The 24,658-nt window shown below is 39.9% G+C and overlaps 3 protein-coding genes across 6 annotated transcripts; 1 reads left to right on the plus strand and 2 right to left on the minus strand.

Moving 5' to 3' along the window:
• Nucleotides 1-124: 124 nt before the first annotated feature.
• LOC110850333 lies at nt 125-11,393 on the minus strand. Of its 4 annotated transcripts, none has more exons than XR_004834924.1 (4): nt 10,835-11,393; nt 2,355-2,770; nt 2,247-2,283; nt 1,959-2,151 (listed from the first exon to the last, which is right to left on the minus strand). XR_004834924.1 is itself a non-coding variant. In XM_035851933.1 (4 exons), the coding sequence occupies exon 1, from the start codon at nt 9,999-10,001 to the stop codon at nt 7,035-7,037; it is 2,967 nt and encodes a 988-aa protein (XP_035707826.1). In that variant the 5' UTR covers nt 10,002-10,388; the 3' UTR covers nt 1,959-2,151; nt 2,247-2,283; nt 2,355-2,568; nt 2,643-7,034. The 4 variants fall into 4 exon arrangements, 3 of the variants coding, with proteins under 3 accessions (XP_035707827.1, XP_035707826.1, XP_035707825.1); XM_035851933.1 differs by lacking the exon at nt 10,835-11,393 and having other exon boundaries at nt 2,355-2,568; nt 2,643-10,388; XM_035851934.1 differs by lacking the exons at nt 1,959-2,151; nt 2,247-2,283; nt 10,835-11,393 and adding exons at nt 125-300; nt 387-423 and having other exon boundaries at nt 2,355-10,388.
• A 3,456-nt stretch (nt 11,394-14,849) lies between these two features.
• LOC118435889 lies at nt 14,850-17,296 on the minus strand. The gene is made up of 7 exons (XM_035852396.1): nt 16,878-17,296; nt 16,605-16,814; nt 16,197-16,517; nt 15,905-16,119; nt 15,623-15,791; nt 15,447-15,552; nt 14,850-15,371 (listed from the first exon to the last, which is right to left on the minus strand). The coding sequence occupies exons 1-7, from the start codon at nt 17,080-17,082 to the stop codon at nt 15,305-15,307; spliced, it is 1,293 nt and encodes a 430-aa protein (XP_035708289.1). The 5' UTR covers nt 17,083-17,296; the 3' UTR covers nt 14,850-15,304.
• A 1,657-nt stretch (nt 17,297-18,953) lies between these two features.
• Nucleotides 18,954-24,233, plus strand: LOC110850334. The gene has a single exon (XM_022097768.1). The coding sequence runs from the start codon at nt 18,954-18,956 to the stop codon at nt 24,231-24,233; it is 5,280 nt and encodes a 1,759-aa protein (XP_021953460.1).
• Nucleotides 24,234-24,658: the final 425 nt, after the last annotated feature.

Here is a 24,658-nt window from a genome sequence, read left to right on the forward strand (position 1 = left end):
ATTTATATACATGTAAGCCTGGTTTATTAGTAACAGCTATGAAACCTATTATCTCCAGAGGTTTCGAAGTAAACAGCTACTGTTACAGTGGGCCCAGTAAGTAGTACAAGAGGCATTTCATCCATTGAGTAATACAATTTTACTTAGGCTTCTATATTTTATTATGATTTTTCATAAATTATTACATAAACATATATGTAGACAAGACGGGCACGTTGAGATGAAAATTTGTATTTATTTAACCAGTCGTGTTCCCTGTAGGGGCCAAGTTAGGCAGTGGAATCCAGATTCCTGGGGGAACTGTTGACCAGAAACATTAACAAAAATTTAATTAAAATCAACCCTACTTCGCTAAATGTTGTGCTATTCCATGAAGTTTAACTTACGCCACTTTGCATCTGAGTTTGATCCTGGGGACGAATCCTGAAGAAGAAAATATTTTATTCAATTTAAATTTCATAATTTGAAACAGCACAGGTTTTGATAAACTTACACTCATGTCGTGTCCCTCCTGGTGTAAACTGGTGGCATAAACGGTAGCGAAAACAAGTGCCATGACGGCCAAGAGCTTGATGAAGTTGTTCATCGCCATGATATGGATGTAATTATTGAATTAGTATTGGATATTTTTTTATGTTTAGGAGCGTTGAATTTCTTCTACTGCTTCTGTTGGATGGTGGTCCTACTCTGATGATATTTCGATAGGAATCGCAGATTTTATACCCGTCAAGTACTGCAGGGTTTAAGGTATGAAAATTATGTACATACATTCACAGGCACGTTTATTTAATTTTCCTTGTTTGGTGTCATCCTTCCTCGTCTAGACAACCTTCTCGTCCGGGAAAGGCTTTAGTTAGTTAAATAAGGTTGACCTTTTCAGGTGCAGTTGCGCAAATAATTTTGTGGTTACATCTAGTTTTCATATACTTATCATTTAAATATGTATGAATGGGATTGTAAAATTAAGGTGTTTACATCCGTATTATTAGTGAACAATTTAGAAATAAAGAGCCAACATAAATAAACGTGTATGCCGATTTGCAGAAAATAACAGAGACTTTCTGATTCGGAAGATAAATAAATTATGTAGGTATGCAAATTGATAAGGTTGATTTTAAGTTGTAACGAACCCAAAATCAAGGTATGCATGAGCAAGCATGATGAATTAGAATGAGAATATGTAGATACACATAGGTACTTAATAATTTGAATGCACGGAAGTTTAATCCAAGTTCAAAGAAAGATTTTTGATTTTATTTATCGAGCTTTCGAGCTTTAATCGATGTATACACATTTTAAACATATTTTGAGAAAAATATTAGGGGTAGTCAAGGGTAGCGATTATGTGGATTATAATCAAGTTCACATTACATTAATAATTGGGTCATACATAACTACATTACATAATTGGGTCAAAATTCTTCATTGGGGGATTAGATTATTTTTTGCAATAAAGACACTAGTATTATCGTGTTTCCCAAGAAGCTGTTAAACAAAATCGAGCAGAAGGATCATGAAGGATGACTACAATTGCACGGTTTGCGTATTTTCGTAGCTGGAAGAAAATACAATCTATGTATGTAGTTCTAATTGATCGGAGGAATTAATCTGTCCACTCACAATTCTGGGATATATGCAATCGTAACGGATTATATGATCCACATAATGGTTTCGTTTTGACTGCCCTGTATTATTTATGACACCATGAAACATTGCCAAATGATAATACATAGAATCAGCTTTCCTTTGCTTCTGAAAGATAACACAATTCCCGAACTGGTTGAGGTCGTTAGTAAAAAATGACTACACAGCCCGAAATCTATTTTTGCATTGTTGGAGATTGCGGAGATGGTATTGATATGTAGAGGAACAAATTTAGCGAGAAACATATTAAAATTAAATTCAGACATGTCAAAGTAATTTTATGATAAATTAAGAAAAAGTTCATTAGTGGTATATATAAGAAGCTCATTTCAACAATAAATTATTTATTTACTTGGGCTGATATATTGTTTATGTTATTATTTTGCATAAATTACTACGTAAATATGTAATGCCAAGTCGACCATATTGGAACGAAAATATATATTTAACCAGTCGTGTTTCCTGTGGGGGCCAAGTTAGGCAGTGGGATCCAGATTCCTGGGGGAACTGTTGGCCAGAAATATTTAAGAAATTGTATTAATTTAAATCCTAGTTCGCTAATTATTATGCATCCGTGTGTATTTCATGAAGTTTTAACTTACGCCATTTTGCGTTTGCGTTTGATCCTGGGGACGAATCCTTAAGAAGAAAATAATTTTATCGAAATTAAATTTCATAATTTGTAAGGGTACAGATTTTGATAAACTTACACTCATGTCGTGTCCATCCTGGTGCAAACTTGTGGCGTAAACGGTAGCGAAAAGAAGTGCCATGGCGGCCAAGAGCTTGATGAAGTTGTTCATTGCAAAGATGTAGATAATGGATTTAATTAGCAAGAGTACTTAAGGTTTTTAAGCTGAGATAAAACTAGAGTACTGTTTGCGTGTGATTCAGAGGAATGGGTGTTTCGTATCTGATGATTTTCTAGTCAAATCACAGCACTTTTATAGTAAGGTTATTTTAAAAGGGAAGTTGAATAGCTTGCAGATTGAATTTACCTTGTTTGCGTTTGTTGTCGGAATAACCTTCTCTCAGATCTTGGGCAGTTGATCAAATACGGAAGTATTAGTTTTCATGACCACCTGACCTCCATGTTGACATTTGCATGCATATTTCACATAGTTGCCTGTATCAGTCTTCTGGATTAATATGACTCGTTCCAAAAATCGCCAAAATCAGCACATTTTTAATCATTTCTCTGCTCTGGGAATTTATTTTGAAATTAAAGTCGAGTCGAGTTTAATTGAATGACACCGAGTTTTTTCAGTCAGTTTCAATAAGTTCCAGTTTTTCTGAAGGCTAGAGATCCCCTCCTTCAAAAAGTGTCAAAATCTGGAGTGCATGTTTTTTTTGTAATTGGCAGCGACCTGCCCTACAAACTTGTAGTCCAGAATTTTAAAGTACATAAATTTCCAGAGGGGATAAATGTGTTGATTTTGATGATTTTGGTGATGAGCCTTCGAGGCCTACGTAACATGTTAAGTAGTTTTAATATAAATAGCACATCTAATTATGTGTTTACGGACTTATGAAGGCTGACATGAAATGTCACAATGTAAATATAGCCTGAAATTGAGTTTGATGCTGACACTAATAATTTTGTGGGTTTGAATTATTTAAGAATTCCGGAAAACTCCTTAATAACAAAAGATTTTCATACGTGGTAGATACATTGTTTTTGCAAGCCAACTCATAATTCCGCATTAATTCAGGGACATGAATATGCATATACTAACATATAAATACATTCGTATTTAATGCAGTACCTACATCACGTATTAATGATTAGGTCGATATAATATAGTATAATAATTCACAATTCTATAATTCACAATATAATGCCCTGAATTTAAGGAATTGCCCAAGTGACTAACTATAAATGTCAAACCGTACACATTATCTGAGCCAGGCAATGTAAGCACATCTGGTGCAAATGACTTCTCCATAATTTTTGCCCCTTGATTTGTAAAAATTTTCAGATTAACGAATAGAGTTCTTGACGCCAATACTATATTAGATTTGAAATTAACTAACCCTGACAATTTACACATCTCACAGAGATATTCTTGCTGACCGGTGAAATGATTATTCACGCACTCTTGTAAGTTTTGCGTTGACCTACCGATCGATAGAGTAGTACAGGCTTCATTTCTCGTGCGTTTACTCCCACAAGTGCACATAACCTCAGTTTCAATCGTGGAAACATATTCCTCTAGGGATAACCCAGAGTTGCTTAAGTTCTGCAGGAGGTCAAGAACAAATAGATGAGGATCATCTTGCATTCCAATGGGGTATGATGGCATGCATTCAACTAACTGCAGCCTGGTAGTTCTGAGGTAACTCAGTGGAACTGGACTAACTAATGCCTGGAAGAATCCTATCAGACAACGAGATAGCTGATCTTCATTAACTTTCAGAAATTCTTGAATGGAATGAGATTCGTATAATAAGTGAAGAATTGTATTAATATAACATGTATTTCCTAAATTTGGAATGCCGAGATGAATTGAAGGGGTTGGTTCGCAAATTACATCGTCTGTGGACAAATTTTCGTCTATATCCATTTCCACGGTTTCGTCAAATGGTCCAGTTTCACTTATACCTACCTATATTTGTTCAGTTTCTGAGGTACAATTTTGTGATTCAGAATGTGATGGCAATATATCTATGTCGTTTGACCAAGTCACACAAATTGGTTTATGATAGCTAAAATAGCTTTCGTAGAACCAAGCTGAAACGCCATAAATATTAGAAAAACATGCATCGATCGATGTATTTCCGTCTGTACTAATTTCAAGAGGAGTTACTAATCGGAAACCCATTGAAGAGAAAACCTGTCTCATTTGACATCCATCCTTGGCTAGGAAATTCAGGTTGAAGTCACCGAAAACAATCACTGGAGTACCTTTTGTGCTGTTCAGAAGATTTCTAATGTCATGTAGAAAAGTTAGCGTACTATACTGAGGACTACGGTATAACATACAAATTCTAACATCGTTCTGTTTCCATTGAACTATTTGCAAATGTTTTGTGGCACTTAAATTTCCATTTGAGTATTGAAAATCTGATATACTTGGAGAGTACGAGTCACATCTAAACACCAGTGTTCCAATAGATGACTGGATTGTCGGCGAGTCTACTCGATGCAAAATAGAAAATCCTGGCAGTTCAACCATATCTGAAACCAATGTTCGAGTTTCACAAAAGCACAGAATATCAGATGCCATATAATTTCTGTCAGCAAGAATATCCTCATAGTGTGCTCGGAACGACTGAATGTTATGGAATACAATTCTATTAGGATCTTCTTGGTCTGGTAAATATCTCAGAGAATATGGAAATGGCAATTTTCGCAATCTAGTGAGCTCCAATGCCACGGGATGTCTTAAAGTGTCGATTGCACGTGGTGCATTAAAAGTCCCGCTAATGAATAATCCTGATAAAGAAGGTGCCCGACTCATAGCTACATATATCGCATCCCTTCTCAATCCTCGAGTTGGAATATTAGCAACCGTATTTGGGATTGACAGACTTTGTGATTTATGGATTGAAATGGCATTAGCAGCAACCAGGGGAATTTGACGGCGAACAATTTGCATTCCTTGATAGTGCCCAAAACTATTTAATGCCTTGGTCTCCGAAAAGATCGGGGTCCAATGCAGAGGAATTTCTAATTGTTTGAGTAATGCCAGGTTATTTGCCCTTGCCAGTTGTCCTACCAATTTCTCAGAGAATTCCATAAATACAATTTTTACAGCCTTCTCTCCGTTAGTTAATGGCTTCTCAATTACTCTCATTAGTTTTCCTGTAGCACCATTAAACAATCCGTCAGATACGTCAATATTTGTTGTGATCATATAACGAAGGCCGACTCTTAATGCAACGTGGTTCCTCCGGTTTGCTGCAAACTTAAATATTCGGCCGACTCTAGCATTGCTTGTTGGGACGCCATGACCTTTCCACCCTGAACTCTATCTATTGCATATGAATTGTATAATGGACCCTTTGCTCGATTTATCGCTTCGCGATTAAATTTATCGCAATCAGCGTTGCTGTAAAACAACCATGTTGCATCATCTGGAACAGTTAATTTTTTTCCGATTTCTCGACTCTTGAACATTTGGATATCTTCCTCTTCAAGCATTCCTATGGACAGCCTGTTTAATGCAGTTGCAAACTTGGCGTCATCTTTTTGCCTCATGATTTCCTTAAGTTCAAATAATCTAAATCTCTCCCAGAGTGGATTTCCAATGATCGGACCTAAAATTTCCTTACTATCCTCGAAAACAAATTGTCCAAAGACTGGACTCAGCTGGTAAAAGTCACCTACGACCAACGCACTAACCCCTCCGAACAATTCGTCGACGCCTAAGATTTGCCGTAATCTTTGATCAATTTGTGTGAACATTTTCAAGCTAACTAAGGAAATCTCATCAATTATCAAAACTTTCAAAGCCTCAAACTTACATCTCAACGTATTACACGAACCATGATCGAGTGGAGTCATTTTTCCTCCGTATTGATTTGGTGGGAGTCTAAATGCAGAGTGCAATGCCATACCGCTAACGTTAAATGCAGCTTTACCAGTTGCTGCTGCTACTAGCACAGGAATTGCTTCACCACTTAATCCAGGTTCCTTGTCTGACATCCTTAATATGCACTGAACTATTGCAGTAATTAGTCTACTCTTTCCTACACCGGCCTGCCCATGAATTACGTGGAAGTTTTGTCCGGATCTTCCTTTCATATTATGCAAAAGGTTCAGTAAATACTTCCGTTGACCTTCGTTCAAAGTTTTCAATAGCTGGAGGTAATCGTCTGTTGGTATCAACTTTGGAGGACGAATAGACATAAATTTAGAAGAAGTAGAATTCCCTAACTCAATCGCAAAATCTTGATCTTCTGCAATGAATTCGATTGGATTATGATCAAGCAAATCATTGTCAAAAGTTTCCTCGTCTTCCTCTGCCATACTCAGTCCTACCTCTAGTTCATTCTCAAGAAAACTTGGATCATATATTTGCCGCTTTTGTGTAATTAGATCCAAGCTGTTTTGATACACAGAAAGATGATCAATATCAAGAAGATCTTTGCTTTCATCCCGCCATGGTACATACAGCATAATTTGTTCCCTATAAAAATTTTCAGGATCTTGATAGAGGCCGAATCTGCGATATCGAATAATTCTAGAAGTTACTCTCCTAGTTATGCACCCACTATTATCAGTCAAGCTTAATGCAGTTGTCGGTAGATTAGTTTGCTTCCGCCGAGGGCATGATAGTTTCGTGAAGTTATAGTTTGCGACATAATCAGCTAAGCAAAGGTCATCTAATTCCCTCGGCCGCACAACATAACGCTCTAAAATTCCTTTGAGTGCTATATCGCATGAATCAGGATCCATTTTCTCCATTTCGTCTGCAGGCTTGACGAAAATTACCCCTGTCGTCCGGTCGATTTGTATTGATGAATGTGACATCACGTGAACTTTGTGTCATTGGTATTTTTAATAAACAGCAAGCGGCCTCTTGAGCGGATACCTCTGAGGATTTTGCAAAAGCATTGGCAAATGAACTTAAGCGTTCTTTCAAACTAAAATTACCATCCCTGATTTCTTTGCTAACTTGTCGTAAAAGTTTCGACACGCCTCGATCTGACTTGCTTATATAATTGACAACGTAAGTCGCGCACGCGTACGGGTCCAACACATATTGAATGTCGATATTTACGCGCCAACATAGAAGAAGCTTCCTATTGTATGCATTTATATAAATTTCATGGGTTCCTCGCCGAAGAAATACTTTGGGAATTCTTAGGTTGGAACGAACTGAAAGAATGTAATTTTCTTCAGTCCGATCCATCTCTTGAAGAAAAGTATCAAAGTTAATTTCTTCTTCATGTCGCCCAAATGTGGCAAGCTTTTCTTTAATAGTGACAAATTGTTGTTTATATAACTTCACTTGATCCGGAGGTAGTGGAAGTAATATTCTAGTCGTCCTCATGGGTGGAATTGGAAAACCGAATCTGCATCCTCGCCTTTTGTCTTCGCAAGTATGGGAATGATTATGAATTTGATATGCCAGGACCTCCTTTATGTCATCGGCTTCATCTTTTCTACAGGTAATGAATTCATCTATGAATGCACAGCAAGCTTGGTGAGTTAGGGAATTTTCTCTGTCAAACTTCGGAGCATCCTTAATCCAATCCATTCTGTGTGTGTGTATTGACCCGCGTTGTTGAACCTCTTTCCTTTTAAAGAAGTCCTGGTGTACATAAGGATGAAATATTCCACCCACGGGCTTGATCAAGAATTTATCCATTGCCTTCTCTCGCCTGTCGTAAGCCATGACACACCCTATAGGGTCATGTCTTATGAGATCTGCTTTAGCATCGAATGTGAGATTGGAAACTTCTTTATCTGTTAGCTCAGTCCCATACTTTTTAGTGTGAAGCATTGAAATCAACTCTGGCCATTTCGTCTCTGCAGCTGATGTTGTAATAAAAAATGTTGGGAGTCCTAATTGACGAATCAGAGCCATCACATCCTTTTTCTTTTCTTCTAAATATGAAGGAGAGTTCACAATGTTTGGCAAAAGTCGATACCCATCATCGTGTTGAATTATGCTCTGGACACATTCCTTGTTAAGTAGATTGCCAACAGTCACGATCCCACGTTTTTTCTTTTTTCGAAGACAGATGTTGATGTTACTAGCAATCCTGTGAGTTTGGACCAGTCGGTAGCTATATAGGATTTTGTCCGCTCTTCTGCAACGTGGGTCAAATCGGCGAAGTTCTGACTTTGCAATATCAGTGTATGACAAATTAGCTTCTGGATTCAATTTTCGTTTGATGCCGCAGTAAATGGATGGGAAAGATAACTCCTTGGCGTCGAGATCCATTAGTAAAGACAACGGGCGCATTCCTTCACCAGGTGCCACTGCCATGATTAGTTGATCTTCTTGCATAAGAGTTTCCGTTAACGGTGCATCATTATCTTCAGTTTCGGCTTTGTCACTGATAGAGAGATCTTGAATGTTTTCTATGTCTGTATCACTTGCATCGCTTGGATTTACTATATATTCTACTGTGTCTGTTGAAACACTATTAGCCCAGTCTGACGAAAGAAACACCTTTTCCTTTTTATACAATTCTGTACGTACTAAATAATTAGCGGCATGAAAAACTTTATGTGGTCGAATTGTTTGGAACATATATGGATGCTTATAAGACATGCGGCGCTTCAATTGAACCTGCACTGTACTAGTCTCATCGAAACTGCGGGGAATAACTTTGGCGACTATGTCCATGTCGTTTGGAACGTTTACTACTCCCCCTCGGATTCCGTACTGACGGTCGGTCCCTAAGGATCTAATCTGAGCAAACGGTAATCTTAATGCCACTAAACGTTCCTCTAAACTTGTCATATTCTGTAATTGATGTGGAATTGGAGGAAAATACAACCCGTTTGACATACACAACCGGGGCACGTCACCACTCTTCAACGAATCGTGACATGTGCCGCATAAGAAGTACTTCCCATCGACTTTTAGATGGGCAAAAGGATTAAGATTAGGATTAAGATTAGGATTAAGATTAGGATTAAGTTTCCGCACGACTTCTACTGTTGTTGGATGCATAGATGATCGATACCATAACCCTCCACACGAACCACATATCCATCTCGGTTGATCAAGTATCTCACAATGGAAAGATTTACATAATGCATCAAAATTAGTCTGAGCCGCATGACGTGAAATTGCTTTTTTAATTGTGTTCTGCTGTTGTTCGGCCTGTTTGTAAGTTTCGTCTTCTCGGCGCCTGGCATGTTCCATCCGATTCCGCTCATTTTCCGCTTCGCGATAGTCCTCGTCTTCTCTGCGGGTAGTATGTTCTATCCGATTCCGTTCATTTTCCGCGTCTCGATAATCCTCGTTTCCTCGGCGGGTAGCATGCCTCATCCTGTCTAGTTCTTTTTCGTCTTCACGATAAGACTTGTCTTCTCGGCGGGTAGCATGTTCCATCCGATTCCGCTCATTTTCCGCCTTGCGATAGTCCTCGTTTTCTCTGCGGGTAGTATGTTCCATCCGATTCCGCTCATTTTCCGCCTCGCGAAAATCCTCGTTTCCTCTGCGGGTAACATGCTCCATCCGATTCCGCTTGTTTTCGTCTTCACGGTACATGTCGACTTTGCGACGCTCTGCGTGTGCTGCTGTGTCTCGTTCTTGCTCTTGGTGTCGAATGTTTGCATCCATCCTACGCAATTTCTTGGCTTCAGCATTTCTTTCGACTTCTGCTCGACGGAACTCTTCATTCTCCCTTTTTTTCTTAATCCTTTCTTTTTCACTAAGTTTGCGAGGCATTATGCTGCCAGTGGTTATGCGCGCTAATTCACGTACCTTTTGATAAGTCACGCCCCCTGATAAGTCACGCCCCCCGATAAGTCACGCCGCTTGATAAGGCACACCGCTCGATAAGTTACACCGCTCGATAAGTAACACCGCTCAATAAGTCACGCCCCCCGATAAGTCACACCGCTCGATAAGTCACGCCCTCCGATAAGTCACGCCCTCCGATAAGTCACGCCCTCCGATAAGTCACGCCCTCCGATAAGTCACGCCCTCCGATAAGTCACGCCCTCCGATAAGTCACGCCCTCCGATAAGTCACACCGCTCGATACGTTGCTTTTGAGTTGCTTCCCCGAGGAAATTTGCGTATTCAGTAACAATTTTTGGAAAATTCAATGATAAATTCATAGAAATTTTTCGTGCTCATGAAAAATGTTGATGTTCATTTTATGATGTTTGTTTTATGCGCATGAAATCATCATAGTTACAAATGTTTTAAATTAAGTGACGTAATTTCTATGAATTTTTCTACATGGCTCATTATGTCGTAGTATTGCAGGGCGAGCTACTTTTAACGTTACTACGGTTTATTTATATTTACTTACTTGATTCAATTGAGATGTATTACATATATGTACATGCGAGTACATATTTATGTACATTCGAATAAATACTGTATTATGAATTCGTACACATAAATACATTAAATTTGCGTTAGTTCACAAAAAAAGTAATTAAATTACATTAGGTAATTAGGATCGTCCTTGGATTATCCAAGGATTATCCAAGTTGGATAAGTTGTGCATTTCGTAAAAGTTTGAAAAGCAATTATAGAAAAGTAGAAAACCATCAAGGTTTTGTGGGGGCAAGATCTCGTGCGGGTGCTGCCTCTGTGACGCCGTGTCTGTGGCGTTACGGGTAGACGGGACGATGCCGTGAAGAGAGGGGTGTCGTCAGGAAATGAGGCAAACTCCCACAAGAAAACTCCCACAGTAGGGGCAAGAGCGTCGATGGTAGAGCAGGAAAACTCGCCAAGGGAAATTTACACCCCTCGAGTTATACAGTTTTATGTAGGTCACGAATATGCACTCGCAATATGTATGGAGAGAAAGGCCGGAAATACTGTTCAGTACTATGACGCCAAAATAACTATGTCGTTGCACACGGGTTGAGAGTTATTTCATAATACACAAAGCGGAGACTGTTTATTTATACGGAGCAGGATAGCAATTTATAATTGGTAAAGAAATTGGTAAGTGTGTATATTTTTAGGAAACTTATGTGTGTAACTTTGGGGAATATAATTGTACAATTGAGTGGATACTTAATAGATATTAGGTAGGGAATTTATGTGTGTGAGACGTGGAGGAGAGAAGTTGTTCCTCCGATGGCGTCCCCGTATCCACTACCTTCCAGTTGGTAGTGGACGGGCTATTTGATGAAGGTTTGGCCAAGGAGACGATGTCCTTGGCCACATGAATGTATAATCTATGAGTCGATGTCCGGTCGTTTGGAAATGAGGAGATGTGGAGACGGAGAAGGGAGATAACGGAGGGATGGTGCATGTTGCATGTGACATCCCTTCAGTTTGCAGTGATCTGAGAAAATTGTTCCATAAATATTATTAAAACTAAAAGTTTCCCAATCAGTCATCAAAATATTCTTCCTTCTTTAAATCCGGTAAAAATGCATAGATATTTATCGATTTACGTATCTATTTACGTAGTGATTCGTCCAACTTCTATTCCACATTTCATCTGGGTGAGTCCAATTATTCCTATTTGATCGGGGAGAAGGTGCACATCGACAAAACGCTGGATTACTTTATGTTGTACTGTCAGAAAAATCCGACCTTGACATCTCTCAAGCTTGCAAAGTTTTTCACAATTATTAGCTCACCCTGCCTAGCATGAGAGCTATTGAATTCCCCTTGTCTGTCTGTCCGTCTGTTAACGAGTTTTTTGCATCAATTGATGCTAATTAAAAATCCCCTTGACCATTATTGGATAAGTTCGGCGCACCATTGGTATCGAATAATCCGTGGCGTAAATGGTGCGAATTAATTGTGCAAGTACATCGAGATAGGACTATAATTATGGAATAAGTAGCACCATTAGCACCGAGCAATTGGTTATTAAAAATGATGCGTAACAATTGGGCCCTTTATTTACCCCCAAAAATCAATGAGGCGTAACAATTGGACCATCTATTTCCCCCCAAAAATCTGTTCTATTTGTTCGATTTTTCTGCACCATTGACGCTAAAATATATAAATTTTATAATAAATAATTTGGAAAGGGATGCCATACGCACCAATGATGCAGAATGTCGGGATAAGGAACCATACAATTTTTTCAAAGTTTTCAAAATTATGTATCCCGTTGGTCGCTAATGTTCCACTAGTGGTGCAAACTATTTTCGTATTTTTTTAATTTTTCCGTTTATATTACACCATTGGTGCAATAATCTATGAGAGTTATAATCTATTTTGTCGCCTTATTCCGTACCTTTGGTCGAAAGTTATATGGAAATCATTATGACAGGGTGAGCTACTTCTAACGTTACTACGGTTTATTGATCCCTGGATTTGGTCTGGCTCCATTTTGCTCTCCTTCCTCCTAGGAATCACAAAATTAGGCGGATTTACAGATGTTGCCACCACATTTCTAAGACAACCAATACCAAACGGGTAATTGTCTAAATATGTTGATAAATTTGATAAATTTTATTATTTATTATCATCTCTATTTTTGATATTTTTTGGTCAAATAAATAATCTACGTAATCCAATTCCAGGAAAAATCTTACATGGATTGGACTCCTCGATTTATTGGCCACGATTTCGTTAAACAATTCGTATGAGGCTATAATCACAACGGATATTACGACGCCTCTCGAGAAATATGTCATCGCAAATGTGAACTTTTGGAGGAATTTGGTTTCAAATTCAACCCAACTTACAGTGGCATAAATAATACACGTTGGCGATTTTCGCTACGAAAGTTGAACCCACCCGATAAGTACATTTGGACAGAAGGTATGATATCTCATAAACAAATGTACATAGATATGTACTTATGGGTATAATATGTATTGATAATATAGTCAGCGTACAACCTCAACCATCACGTGCTCGTATCCTTCCCATACTATTAGTATGGTAGGGATACGAACGCGGGAAGCAAATTTTGGTCGAGGTTGCATGATGGCCATATCATGTAGGTACGAATACCAAAGGGAGGGCGGCCTGGTGGATACGAATTTGACCTTGAATAACCCCGGAACGGTTTGTCGTAGCGGGTCAAAATTTTGAACAGACGAGCATGTTATCCTCAGATAGTTGTGTGCAAAATTTCAGCCTTCTACTTTGAAAAATGCCTGCCCCACAGCCCCCAGAAGCTGAGACAGTCATTTCAAATAGTTCCAGAAAAAATCTCGCCCGTGTTTGCAAAAAATTTTATTTGAATATTCTGTTGAGGAATAGAAGTGAGCTATTGGTGACAATTGACGAAGAACTATTTTCCCTACAAGTTACTAATTGGGTTCGAAGAGCTTACTACACGACAAATGCCGAAAAAAAATTCAAGAAATTTGGTGCTTTTCAGTGAGGAGAACTTTTTTAAACAGTTGATGGTCGTGGGTGCAATGTCCTGTCGTGGTGTCCTCCCACTTATCAAAGTCCCCCAAAAAGTGAAGGAATCCTCGAAGTATTATGTGGACCTTGTACTGAAACCACTTTTAGAATACAATTTTCCTAATTTGCACGGTAAAATAATAATTAAGGTAATTTTTATCGTGACGCAGCGTCTTCCCAGACGATAAAGTTGACCCAAGATTATGCAAATGACCTTGAACCTAGATTGGGGATAAAAATCATTTGGAATAGTGAAATACCTATACAATCCCCTGATATAAGTCAAATCGACTTGTTTGAGTTCGGATAGATGAAAAGAAAATCTTTCTGTGGGGACCGAATTTTTTAGACGGAGTTTGCAAAAAGTTGAAACGAGTGTCTCAACTTCTGGGGGCTGTGGGGGAGGCATTTTTGAAAGTAGAGAGTTGAATTTTTGCACACAACTATCTGAGGATAACATGCTCTTCTGTTCAAAATTTTGACCCGCTACGACAAACCGTTCCGGGGTTATTCAAGGCCAAATTCGTATCCACCAGGCTGCCCTCCCTTTAGTATATCATGTGCCCATAATCTTATAAGTATCTGTGTACCCGTAGTGCCCATCCCATTAAGCCGATTCTAAAAATAAAATTTTCGAAAGTTTGAGATTACAATAATGCAAAAATTTTCAAAATTGAAATTTTTACTGAAAGTTTCAGCGAGTGAAAAGAAAGCATTTCTCGTATTTTCGGCCGATTTGAGTGGGCGTGAAGGGCGTAAATGTGGAATCAAGCCACTTGTGGGTTTTAATACACTAACTGCAACAACTTATCACAAGGGCAACTTCACCATTTACGAATTACAGAATAGTATCTGTTTTCAGAAATTTTCTGGAAATATACACACTACACAGAACAGTCCGGCACTTCGCCGACCAGATTGCTTTCGAGGCCGGTTCCGACTACATCCAGAGAAATTTACATTTTCTCAAAGGGAAATACACCAGCATGACTTGCAACATTGTGAAGGAAAAGTATTACGAGGAAAACATTATCTTCAAGTTTCGATACTTTGGATCAGAAGGTTTTTACAGAAATTTACAGTCGATAACTTCCACCGGGATTTCCCTTCTGTACGCAAGGCTTTGGAAATTCGTAGATGAGCGAAATATCAGACTACACCCCCTCCCAGAACAGGAGGGCACTGGGGCCTTGGAAAATCTTTTTGTCGCCTTTCAGCTTTACATTGCTTTCATTAGTTTCCCAGCCTGCACAAACACGAGATTAACATGAGTTTTGAACGAGTTTGGTGACCCCAGTATTCGTGTTAAACACGTATGAAACTGGTAGAGAGCTGGTGTTAAACTGGGGGCAAGTGTCGCTCTTTTTAACGTATCTAACTCGTTCTTTACACGTGTTCCAAGAACGAGTTTCACACCACATCGACGAGATTTACCCCAGTAAAACACGTATTTAGCCACGAGATTTACCCCAAAAAAACACGTATTTAGCCACGAGATTTACCCCAAAAAAACACGTATTTAGCCACGAGATTTACCCCAAAAAAACACGTATTACAACATGAAAATTTACGTTCACGATTTTTATTTCTTTATAACTTCTATATTATTCTACAAATTTAGACAATTAAATGAAGATGAATTTAGAAGGTACCAAAAGTAAATTAAAATTTATAGAGTATAAATTAATCGTCGGAGTTGAATCCAGCAATGACGGATGGATGATTTGCATTGGATTTTGCCAAGCGTTTCCTGCTTAAGCAGTTGAAAATGTTTACAATTCTTAATTTTAAAATTACATATAAATAAATCCTGCTGTCTTCGTACCTGTCAGATTCAATACGTTTATTGGAATTCTTTAGCCAATCTTTAATAGCGTTTGAAATCTCGTCGTCGCCAGCGTCGCTCAATTTCGGGATTCCATGAATCGCTTCTGAAAAAGAGTGACCAGTTACAAAAATTTATCTTACACACTAAAGTAGTAACATATTCATGAAAACTACCAAAAATAATGTGTTTCATCAAAGACTTCGAAAAAGCTGTCTTTTCTCCTCTCGAACCAATCCAGTTATATGAAGACGCATACGTATCCGTCAACAATTTCGACAGTATCCGCTGAGTAGCCTTCTGTGCCGTCTTTGTCGCACCTAGGCCCCTCTGCAGTTCTCGAATCTGAAAAATAAATACATAAATAATTAATACTGTATCATTAGCACTAACACCAGCAGCGATGCATTTATTACTTATCAAAGTAATTATCAAATGTGTTGCACGTAATATTCTACCAATGTGTTCCTGGATTCCGTCGCAAAATCTTCGAGTTTTTTTAAGTCGGAATCGCAATCCACAGGTAATAATCCAGCTGGCAACGTATTTAAACTTTGACCACCACCCTGTCCGTTCAAATTGCAGCTATTGAGCAAGGCGTCCACACATTCTTGTAGTTGTCGCAATTGGGCTTTCACAACATTCATTTGTCTAACCATCCAGTTTTGAAATTCTGCAGAAAAATATTTACAAATCTTTAGCTTAATAAGACCGTGTCGAGTCGCGTTATTCAAATAATAAATTTCTTACCTATATTTGCAGAGATTTCCTGATTTATCTCGACCTGCGTGTCGATCTCCACGCTATGGTTGCTCGAAACATTGACCAATTCACCGGTACAATGTTGACGCAGCATGTTATTTGGGGAGAGGTCTCTCATTTGACCATGTGGTGATGGGGAGTGGAGTTTGTTAAAGGTCAATGAATTTGCTGACCTGGAAGTAATTTCCTCATTTTCTTGCTGTGAATGGGAATCACTTACTGGTGGTGAGTGACGCGGTAGATGAATAGAGCTGCCTGATTCATGGTCATCTTGACGGTCTGAACGTTGCGATATACCTCCAACTAAAGCTAAATACCAGTAGAATGTGCAATTATACATAACAGAATAAGCAGACGGAGCAACAAATTATATGATTTCACATTATGATGACTAACCAAAATATTGTGGTGGGGGCGGAATTGAAAAATTCGGCTTTGATGGTATTTTAGTAAGTCCATCTTCTCTCTCCGAATCGCTTGACTCTTCCTGACGCTGACTTTTCTTGTGACGTTGCCCACGACCTGTCACTTCGAAATCACTTTCAAATTCCGGTTCGGTTTCATCCAAGGCTTTGCCAAGCTGACTCTTGGCTTGTTGGTATGATTCTGAATAGAAAATAAATTTATTTTGTAAATATTTTTCACGACTACAATAAAAAGGAGACTCACCAAATATTTTACCTCCTCCAACAACCTTCACGTCGAATGATAACCATTGTTTACTTGGATTGTCTCCACCCATAGCGGCCTTCAATTGGCGTTCGGTAGATTTAAATGGCGGCCACCAGCATTTATCTCTTGATGGTGACAACCAATTTATTGGGATAATCTCTATCTCGTTAGTTTCAATAAAATTTACTATAGAAAATCGCATGGTAAAAAGTCACTGGATTGCACTGTGAATTAGAGGATAACAAATTAATTCTGTTTCCAGTGGAAGAAGTACACACTTTGTTTCAACTAAATTAAGGTCAAATCTTCTTATATTACTCAATTCTTTCACAATTTGCACACCAATTAAAGATGATGGACACGGAGAGTGAAAAAAATCTTCGCTTCTTTTAAACTTTTTCCCAATTATTTCTGGAGGAGAAGATCGAACAAAATAGTGGATTTTTACTTCCGTCACTTCCGTCTTTTAACTTGCAAATATTATTTCCTGGTTTGTCTGATAGTTCAAAATTGGTAAATTTGCACACTCTAAAACACTCAGATCTCTCACTTGAATTAGTTTCAACCTGGCAAAATTTTAGTTGTTCATATTTTTCAACGTGGTCAGCCAACTCAACTTCTTCTCTTTCCATCAACCGCCGGCAAACTTGTTGCAAGGGGTAAGATGGAGATCTGACCAATCTCTTTATTTGTTGTAGTTTATTCTCAAATGGAAACGCACTAAAGCGGTCAAGAGGACCGTGTCGACTGCAATCTCGAGATAAATGCAATAAACTGTGCAAATTATGACTGTAATATTTCTTTCCATACAATGAACCAAAGTTATTCACAAAATATTCTAATAGTTCCCCTGCGTAATTATTTTTGCTGAGATAGGTGTTAGGATTGGCAAGAATTGCAATTGCAATGTGAAAACATAAGAAATGTTGGTAAAATGGCAGAGGAAGAATTGTTTTCAACACTACAGGACCAGTGTATAAAATAAACTGCCTAAATTCGGTTGCCTTCCAATGATCTACATCCCTAATTGGACGCGGTTTTCGTGCAAATTCCTTTGGTATTGACTTCTTGATATTTAACAAATTAATGGATAATTGGTCAATTTGATGAGTGTTCAATTCGTAGTTATAGCTTAGTAGAAGATAAGTTAAAATCAATTGTAAAGATATGAATTGGCCTATCCAGTAATTTTTATAGCGTATTTTTTAAGTAGGTGCTATGTAGATACGCATTCCATATCCTATGTATGGCAATATCCTTTGTATGGCAATATCCTTTCTATAAGGTGGTTGAGGGATTCGGATAATGAGTAAGTGTAAGTGGGAGAATGAGAAGATAAGGGGCGCGATGGTTTTGGTAGTCAAGAACTACGTATTTTTTAAGTTAGTATAAGAAAAGTATTGTAAGAAGTCAAGTTGGAATTTGTGGTCGTGCGAAGAATTAATTAAATAAAGTCCTAATTAATTAAAGTTGCTATAACTAATTACAGTATTCAAGTTCTTTATTGACTCGCCGACATTATAAATAAAGTGAAATTGTTGGGACTAAAGTTCTAAGTTAAAAGGGCACATCTAGGCATCCAAGTTAATTAAAGTTAAAGTGCCCTTATCGAGCTCAATAACCAGATCTGCAGGCATATTCATAGGTGTTACGGATTCGACGGTTAGTTGGATCGACCGAGCACAACATTTTTTGGTGACCTCGACGTGATGCAGATCTGAGGAAGGTGCCTTGTGACCGTGGATGCAAAGCTGAATCGGCGAGGACCAGGAGCTTAAAAGGAGATATCACAAAATTTTGCCACCTTGTGGACCCCACCCTGAGTATTCGGGGTCAGAGCAGGTGATATCCATTTCAATTGATTGTTATTGTTCGCGTGATAAGGAGCCATCAGGATTAATTGAGATCATCCCACCACCTTGTCGTCGTGGAATATTTGTTGAATTGCCACTTTGTGGGCCCGACCCTGTGCATTCGGGGGCGATTGAGGTGGAGATTGTTCCTTGGGATATTTTGAGAGAATATTTTTTAATTGTTATTTGGGTTTATTGGTCCTGAGATTGAAGCATCACCATGGATCGGCTCAAGATGGTCAGGAAATCTGGGAGATCAGCCATTACGAAGACGGTGAACGAGTTGACGGCTGAAGTTGAAAGAGAAAACCCAGGCTTAGTGGAACTGCAGGTCTTGCTCCAGCGTTTGGAAGTGATAAGTGAGGAAGTGGAGGACTTGGACCAGAAAGTGCTCGGCTTGATGTTGGATGGTCCGTGTACTGAAGAAGAGTACGAAAATGAGAAGACGACCATCATCGGATACAAGGACAAGATTTCAAGAGCAAAAATCCGAGCAGGAAGAATTCTGAATAAAACTCCAAGTCCACCTCCAAGTTCGGCTGGAGGTTATGTGTCAGTGTTTAGTGATGCAGGATCAGGAGGAACTCAAAAGCAAAAGCGATTCAAGTTACCGAAAATTGAGTTACCAAAGTTTGATGGCGTTTTGCAGAAATGGCTTGGATGGTGGAGTCAATTTGAGAAGATACATGAACAGGAGGACCTCCACGCCAGTGATAAGTTTCAGTATCTCATCCAGGCTACTGAAAATAAATCTGAAGCAAGAGACATTGTGGAATCCTTCCCTCCCACGGGTGATAATTATGAATTGGCGATAGCAGCCCTGAAGGAGCGTTACGGAAGAGAGGATCTCCAACTACAAGTTTATTTGAGGCAGTTATTGGGACTCGTCATCAACAACGCTGGAAAGAAAGAGAAAATAGGAGTGGACAAGCTGTATTTGAAGTTGGAGTCGGCGCTACGATCCTTGAGGACCCTTAATTTGAGCAAGGCCGACCCATCCATGTATTTCTATCCCCTCGTCGAGTCCAGCCTCCCAGAAGAGATTTTGCGGGCTTGGCAAAGGAGTCCAATGTCCCGAATTGATGACGGAAGTGTTGAGAAACTGGACATGCTGATGAAATTCTTGAAAACTGAAGTACAAGGCGAGCAACAAATTGCATTAGCCCGATCTGGCTTTTCTAATGAACCCCAAAAGAAGCAAGAAAATAAGAAGAAAGCCAGCATCGCCCGAGAAGGGGAGGATGTTCCCACCGCAGCAGGATTGCACGAAGCCAAAGTGAAAGATAAGGAGTGCATATTCTGTGGGAAGTCGAATCACTCCAGCGCCGACTGTTATCGAGCCCACTCCATGTCTCTTGAAGAGAGAAGAATTAAAGTTAAGGATAGTCGAGCTTGCTACGTTTGCTTGCGCAAAGGTCATGGAGCCAAGGTGTGTCGGTCTGCAGTGAAGTGCAAGATGTGCTCAAGACGTCATTATAATTTGATGTGTCCAGATTTGTCTCAACAACGACCAAGTTCTGATAGTGGAAATCAATCGGTTGTCAATCAAGCTTCAACAGAAACTTCGTCTTATCAATCAAGTATCCAGTGTGATGGCGAAGTACTGCTGAAGACCGTGCTGGTGCGAGTTCGGAACAACAAGGAGAGCAGAATTGTACGGCTTCTATTCGACGAAGGAAGTCAGAAGAGCTACGTGACCAGCTACATCTCCAATGGCATCAAGAGTAAACCAGTTGGAGACGAGGTGGTGCGGAATGTGATGATCGATGGCTCCGTTACCAGCCCCCGGCGGTATAATAAACATGAAATGGAATTGGTCAGCGTCGACGGGAAAGTTAATAGGAAGTTACTGCTCAGGGAAAGGCCACAAATCGGAGGAATTCCACCGCGAGCAAGAGTTGGACCGTGGCTACAGCAACTTCAAAGAGACAGCATATTTATCAGTGATCATTGTCAGACTCCACTTGAAAGGGCGGACATCGACATCCTTATTGGTGGCGATTACCGAGAGCAATTGATGACAGGAAGAAGAATCGACCTCAAGTTTGGATTGTTCGCAATTGAGTCTGTGTTTGGATGGATGCTCTGCGGGCCGACCTGCAGCGTTGATCAAAGTGCAACGGAGATGGTCATCCATAGTTATTTGTCGGGTGACATCTCACAGTTATGGGATCTGGAGACGATTGGGATCCAAGAGAGTGCCACTAAGGTGTCACGTGAGGAGAACGACCTCCAGGTGAAAGAAACCTTCCAGAAGAAAGTTACCAGAGATGAAGACGGAAGGTACGTGGTCAAGCTTCCCTGGATTCACGATGATTTGAAATTCACCATCCCCGACAATAAATCAGTTTGTGAGAAGAGATTGGTGTCAGCGACAAGAAAATTGCAGAATCAAGAACAGGATCAAGTTTATGCTGACATTTTCAAGGGATGGGAATCAGAGAAGATGATTAATCAGGTTCGAGAGAACAATTCAGCGTCAGGGCATTACCTCCCGCATCGTCCAGTTTTTAAGCCAGATAGTTTGACCACTCCCGTGAGGCCAGTATTTGATGCTTCATGTAAAGTGGCCAGTTTCCCCTCTCTAAACCAGTGTCTCGAGAAAGGACCCAATATGTTGGAGCTCATCCCGTCAATTTTGTTGCGATTTCGGGAGAAGAAAGTTGGCGTCATCTCGGACATAAGGAAAGCATTCCAGATGATTGGGGTCGCAGAGGAAGATCGCAAGTATCAGCGGTTCTTATGGTGGGAGGATCTAGATTACAACATTTTGAAGATTTACGAACACTGCCGTGTTGTATTTGGGATGACTTGCAGTCCTTTCATCCTAGCCGCAGTTCTAGATATTCATTTAAGTCAAGCACCCACAGAATTAATCAAGGTGGCTGAGTTGATAAGAAAATCCTTATATGTAGACAATTGTGTCCTCTCCTTCAACCATAAAGAAGATTACATGGCGTTCAAGGAATCTTCAGTTGAAATAATGGCCGATGCGAAGATGGAACTGAGACAGTGGGAATCTAATGCAGATGAACTAATTGAAGGAAGTTATATCACCACTGTTCTGGGATTGAAATGGGATAAGAAAGAAGATGTATTGTTTTGTCAATTGCCTAAAGAGGTTGCGGAGGAGTACAAGATCACAAAGAGAAGAGTATTATCAGTGGTTTCTCAGATATTCGAACCAATCGGATATGCTTGCCCTTCACTCCTTTTGCCAAAGCTAATGTTGCAAGAGGCGTGGTCCAGAGATCTCGGATGGGACGACGAGTGGGATGAAGAAAACCGGATCCGATTTGAAACTTGGTTCACAGAGATTGACTGCCTAAGCAAGATCCGGATCCCTCGAAACGCGGTCCCTCGAACACCACGCCAAAGTGAATCATCATTGCTTCAGATTCACACTTTCACTGACGCCAGCCAAGGTGCATATGCTGCTGTCGTTTTCGCCAGAGTTGCAAATGGTAAAGATGTCTCAGTCCAACTGTTAGCAGCCAAAAGTCGAGTCGCACCCCTAGATAAGAAGCAAAAGAAACGAGTTACGATCCCCAGATTGGAATTATTAGGATGCCTCGTTGGATCAAGATTGACATCCGTAGTGAAAGAAGCACTGGGTCTCGTCGACACACCCATTCACTACTGGACAGATTCGACCACTGCCAAAGCATGGATTGAGAGGGAGGCAGATTGGGGAACTTTTGTTGGAAATCGGGTCAAAGAAATTGCAGAATTGACCAGAGGAAGTAAGTGGAGACATGTTCCAGGAACACTCAATCCAGCGGACCTGCCATCAAGAGGATGTTCACCTCAAGAATTATTGGAGTCGAAATGGTGGGAGGGACCGAGCTGGTTGAAAAAGGCCGAAGATGAATGGCCACGGTCAGCTCCACTTCCAGAAGAAGATCAGATTAATTTGGAAAGAAGACGAACCGAACATGCTGCCGTTGAGATTCAAGTGCCAAGATTCTCATCGTATTTGAAAAATGTGAAGGTCGCAGCATGGGTCCGTCGGTTTGTGAATAATGCAAGAACAAGTAAGGAATTCCGACAGTATTCCGTCTACCCAACATTCAAAGAGTTACGGGAGGGTGAGAGGGACATTGTGAGGAAAATTCAACAGCGTCATTATCCAGAGAAATTTGAAATTAAGAATTTGAAAGTGGATAGAAGAGATGATGAACTCCTCCACGTAGACACAAGACTCCTTTATAAAGAAGATACGGAGGGCTTTCGACACCCAATTCTACTCCCAAAAGAAGATCCCTTAGTCCACCAGCTAATAGAATATATTCATATGGCTTACAATCATGCTGGAACACAATTCGTGCTTGGAAAGTTGCGTGAACGGTACTGGATCATTCAAGGAAGAAAGACGGTTGGGCGAGTAATTCAGAGTTGCACTGTCTGTCGAAGATATTCAGCAAAGAGTTTAGAAAGTGACCCTGCCCCATTACCTCAAGATAGAATAGAAACGGTTGCTGCATTTCAAATCACTGGAGTTGACCTTGCCGGACCGGTGATCCTTCGAGGAGGAGAGAAAGCCTGGATCGTGTTGTACACTTGCGCAGTTTATCGCGGTGTGTATTTGGATATTGTCACGTCCTTGTCAAGTGAAGCTTTCCTCCACTCCCTGGAACGGTTTGTATCCACCATCGGTCGGCCGAAGAGGATTTTTAGCGATAATGGTACGAACTTTGTGGGCGCAGTTAACCTGATGAAGATGATTGATTGGTCAAGAATGGAAGATGAGTTGCAGGTCAAACAGATAACCTGGACTTTCAATCCACCTGCATCGCCATGGTGGGGTGGGTGGTTCGAGCGTCTCGTAAGGTCCGTCAAGGAAATATTAAGGAAGATGTTAGGGACGGCGAAGTTGTCATTCGACGAAATGAGGACATGTCTCGCGGCCGTATCCTGCACCATAAATGATCGACCTCTGACGGCGTTAACGGAGGATGGAGACGACTTAATCGCGCTTACGCCAAATATGTTCATGCGCGACCTCCCTATCGCCTGCTTCCCAGAGGGAAAAGAAATCGGTGCAAATGAATTGTGTGGATCCTACAACAAAATGCAAGCGATTAAAGAAGGACTCCAAGCCCGATTCAGAAAAGAATATTTGGGAATTCTAGTTCAAAAGAAGAGTGAAACAAAGTCAAGACCACCTCAAGTTGGTGACATTGTTCTTGTCGGGTCAGAAAACAAGAAGAGATTTGAGTGGCCGCTAGGAAAGATTATGAAGCTGTTCCCCGGAAAAGATGGAAAGATTCGAGTTGCGGAAGTCAAGATTTGCAAGAATCCCCGAGGACAGAATTTCAGTACCACTATTTTGACTCGACCCCTGCAGCGTCTGTACCCCTTGGAGATGCAGAAAGTTTCGGACGTGCCAACCAGCAAGAAGGAAGCCGTCATAAGTGTTCAAGACGACGAGGTTCCAATAAAAACTCGAGTGGGACGCCCAGTGAAACGACCCATTCGTTATGGAGAGTGGAACAATTAGTGTAATTTTGTTGAAATTCTTTTGGTTATATATATCAGCTCCCAAAAGAAGGTGGGAGAAATGTTCAATTCGTAGTTATAGCTTAGTAGAAGATAAGTTAAAATCAATTGTAAAGATATGAATTGGCCTATCCAGTAATTTTTATAGCGTATTTTTTAAGTAGGTGCTATGTAGATACGCATTCCATATCCTATGTATGGCAATATCCTTTGTATGGCAATATCCTTTCTATAAGGTGGTTGAGGGATTCGGATAATGAGTAAGTGTAAGTGGGAGAATGAGAAGATAAGGGGCGCGATGGTTTTGGTAGTCAAGAACTACGTATTTTTTAAGTTAGTATAAGAAAAGTATTGTAAGAAGTCAAGTTGGAATTTGTGGTCGTGCGAAGAATTAATTAAATAAAGTCCTAATTAATTAAAGTTGCT

The sequence above is a fragment of the Folsomia candida genome, unplaced genomic scaffold (assembly GCF_002217175.1).
Source record: "Folsomia candida strain VU population unplaced genomic scaffold, ASM221717v1 Fcan01_Sc005, whole genome shotgun sequence".
Lineage (NCBI taxonomy): Eukaryota > Metazoa > Arthropoda > Collembola > Entomobryomorpha > Isotomidae > Folsomia > Folsomia candida.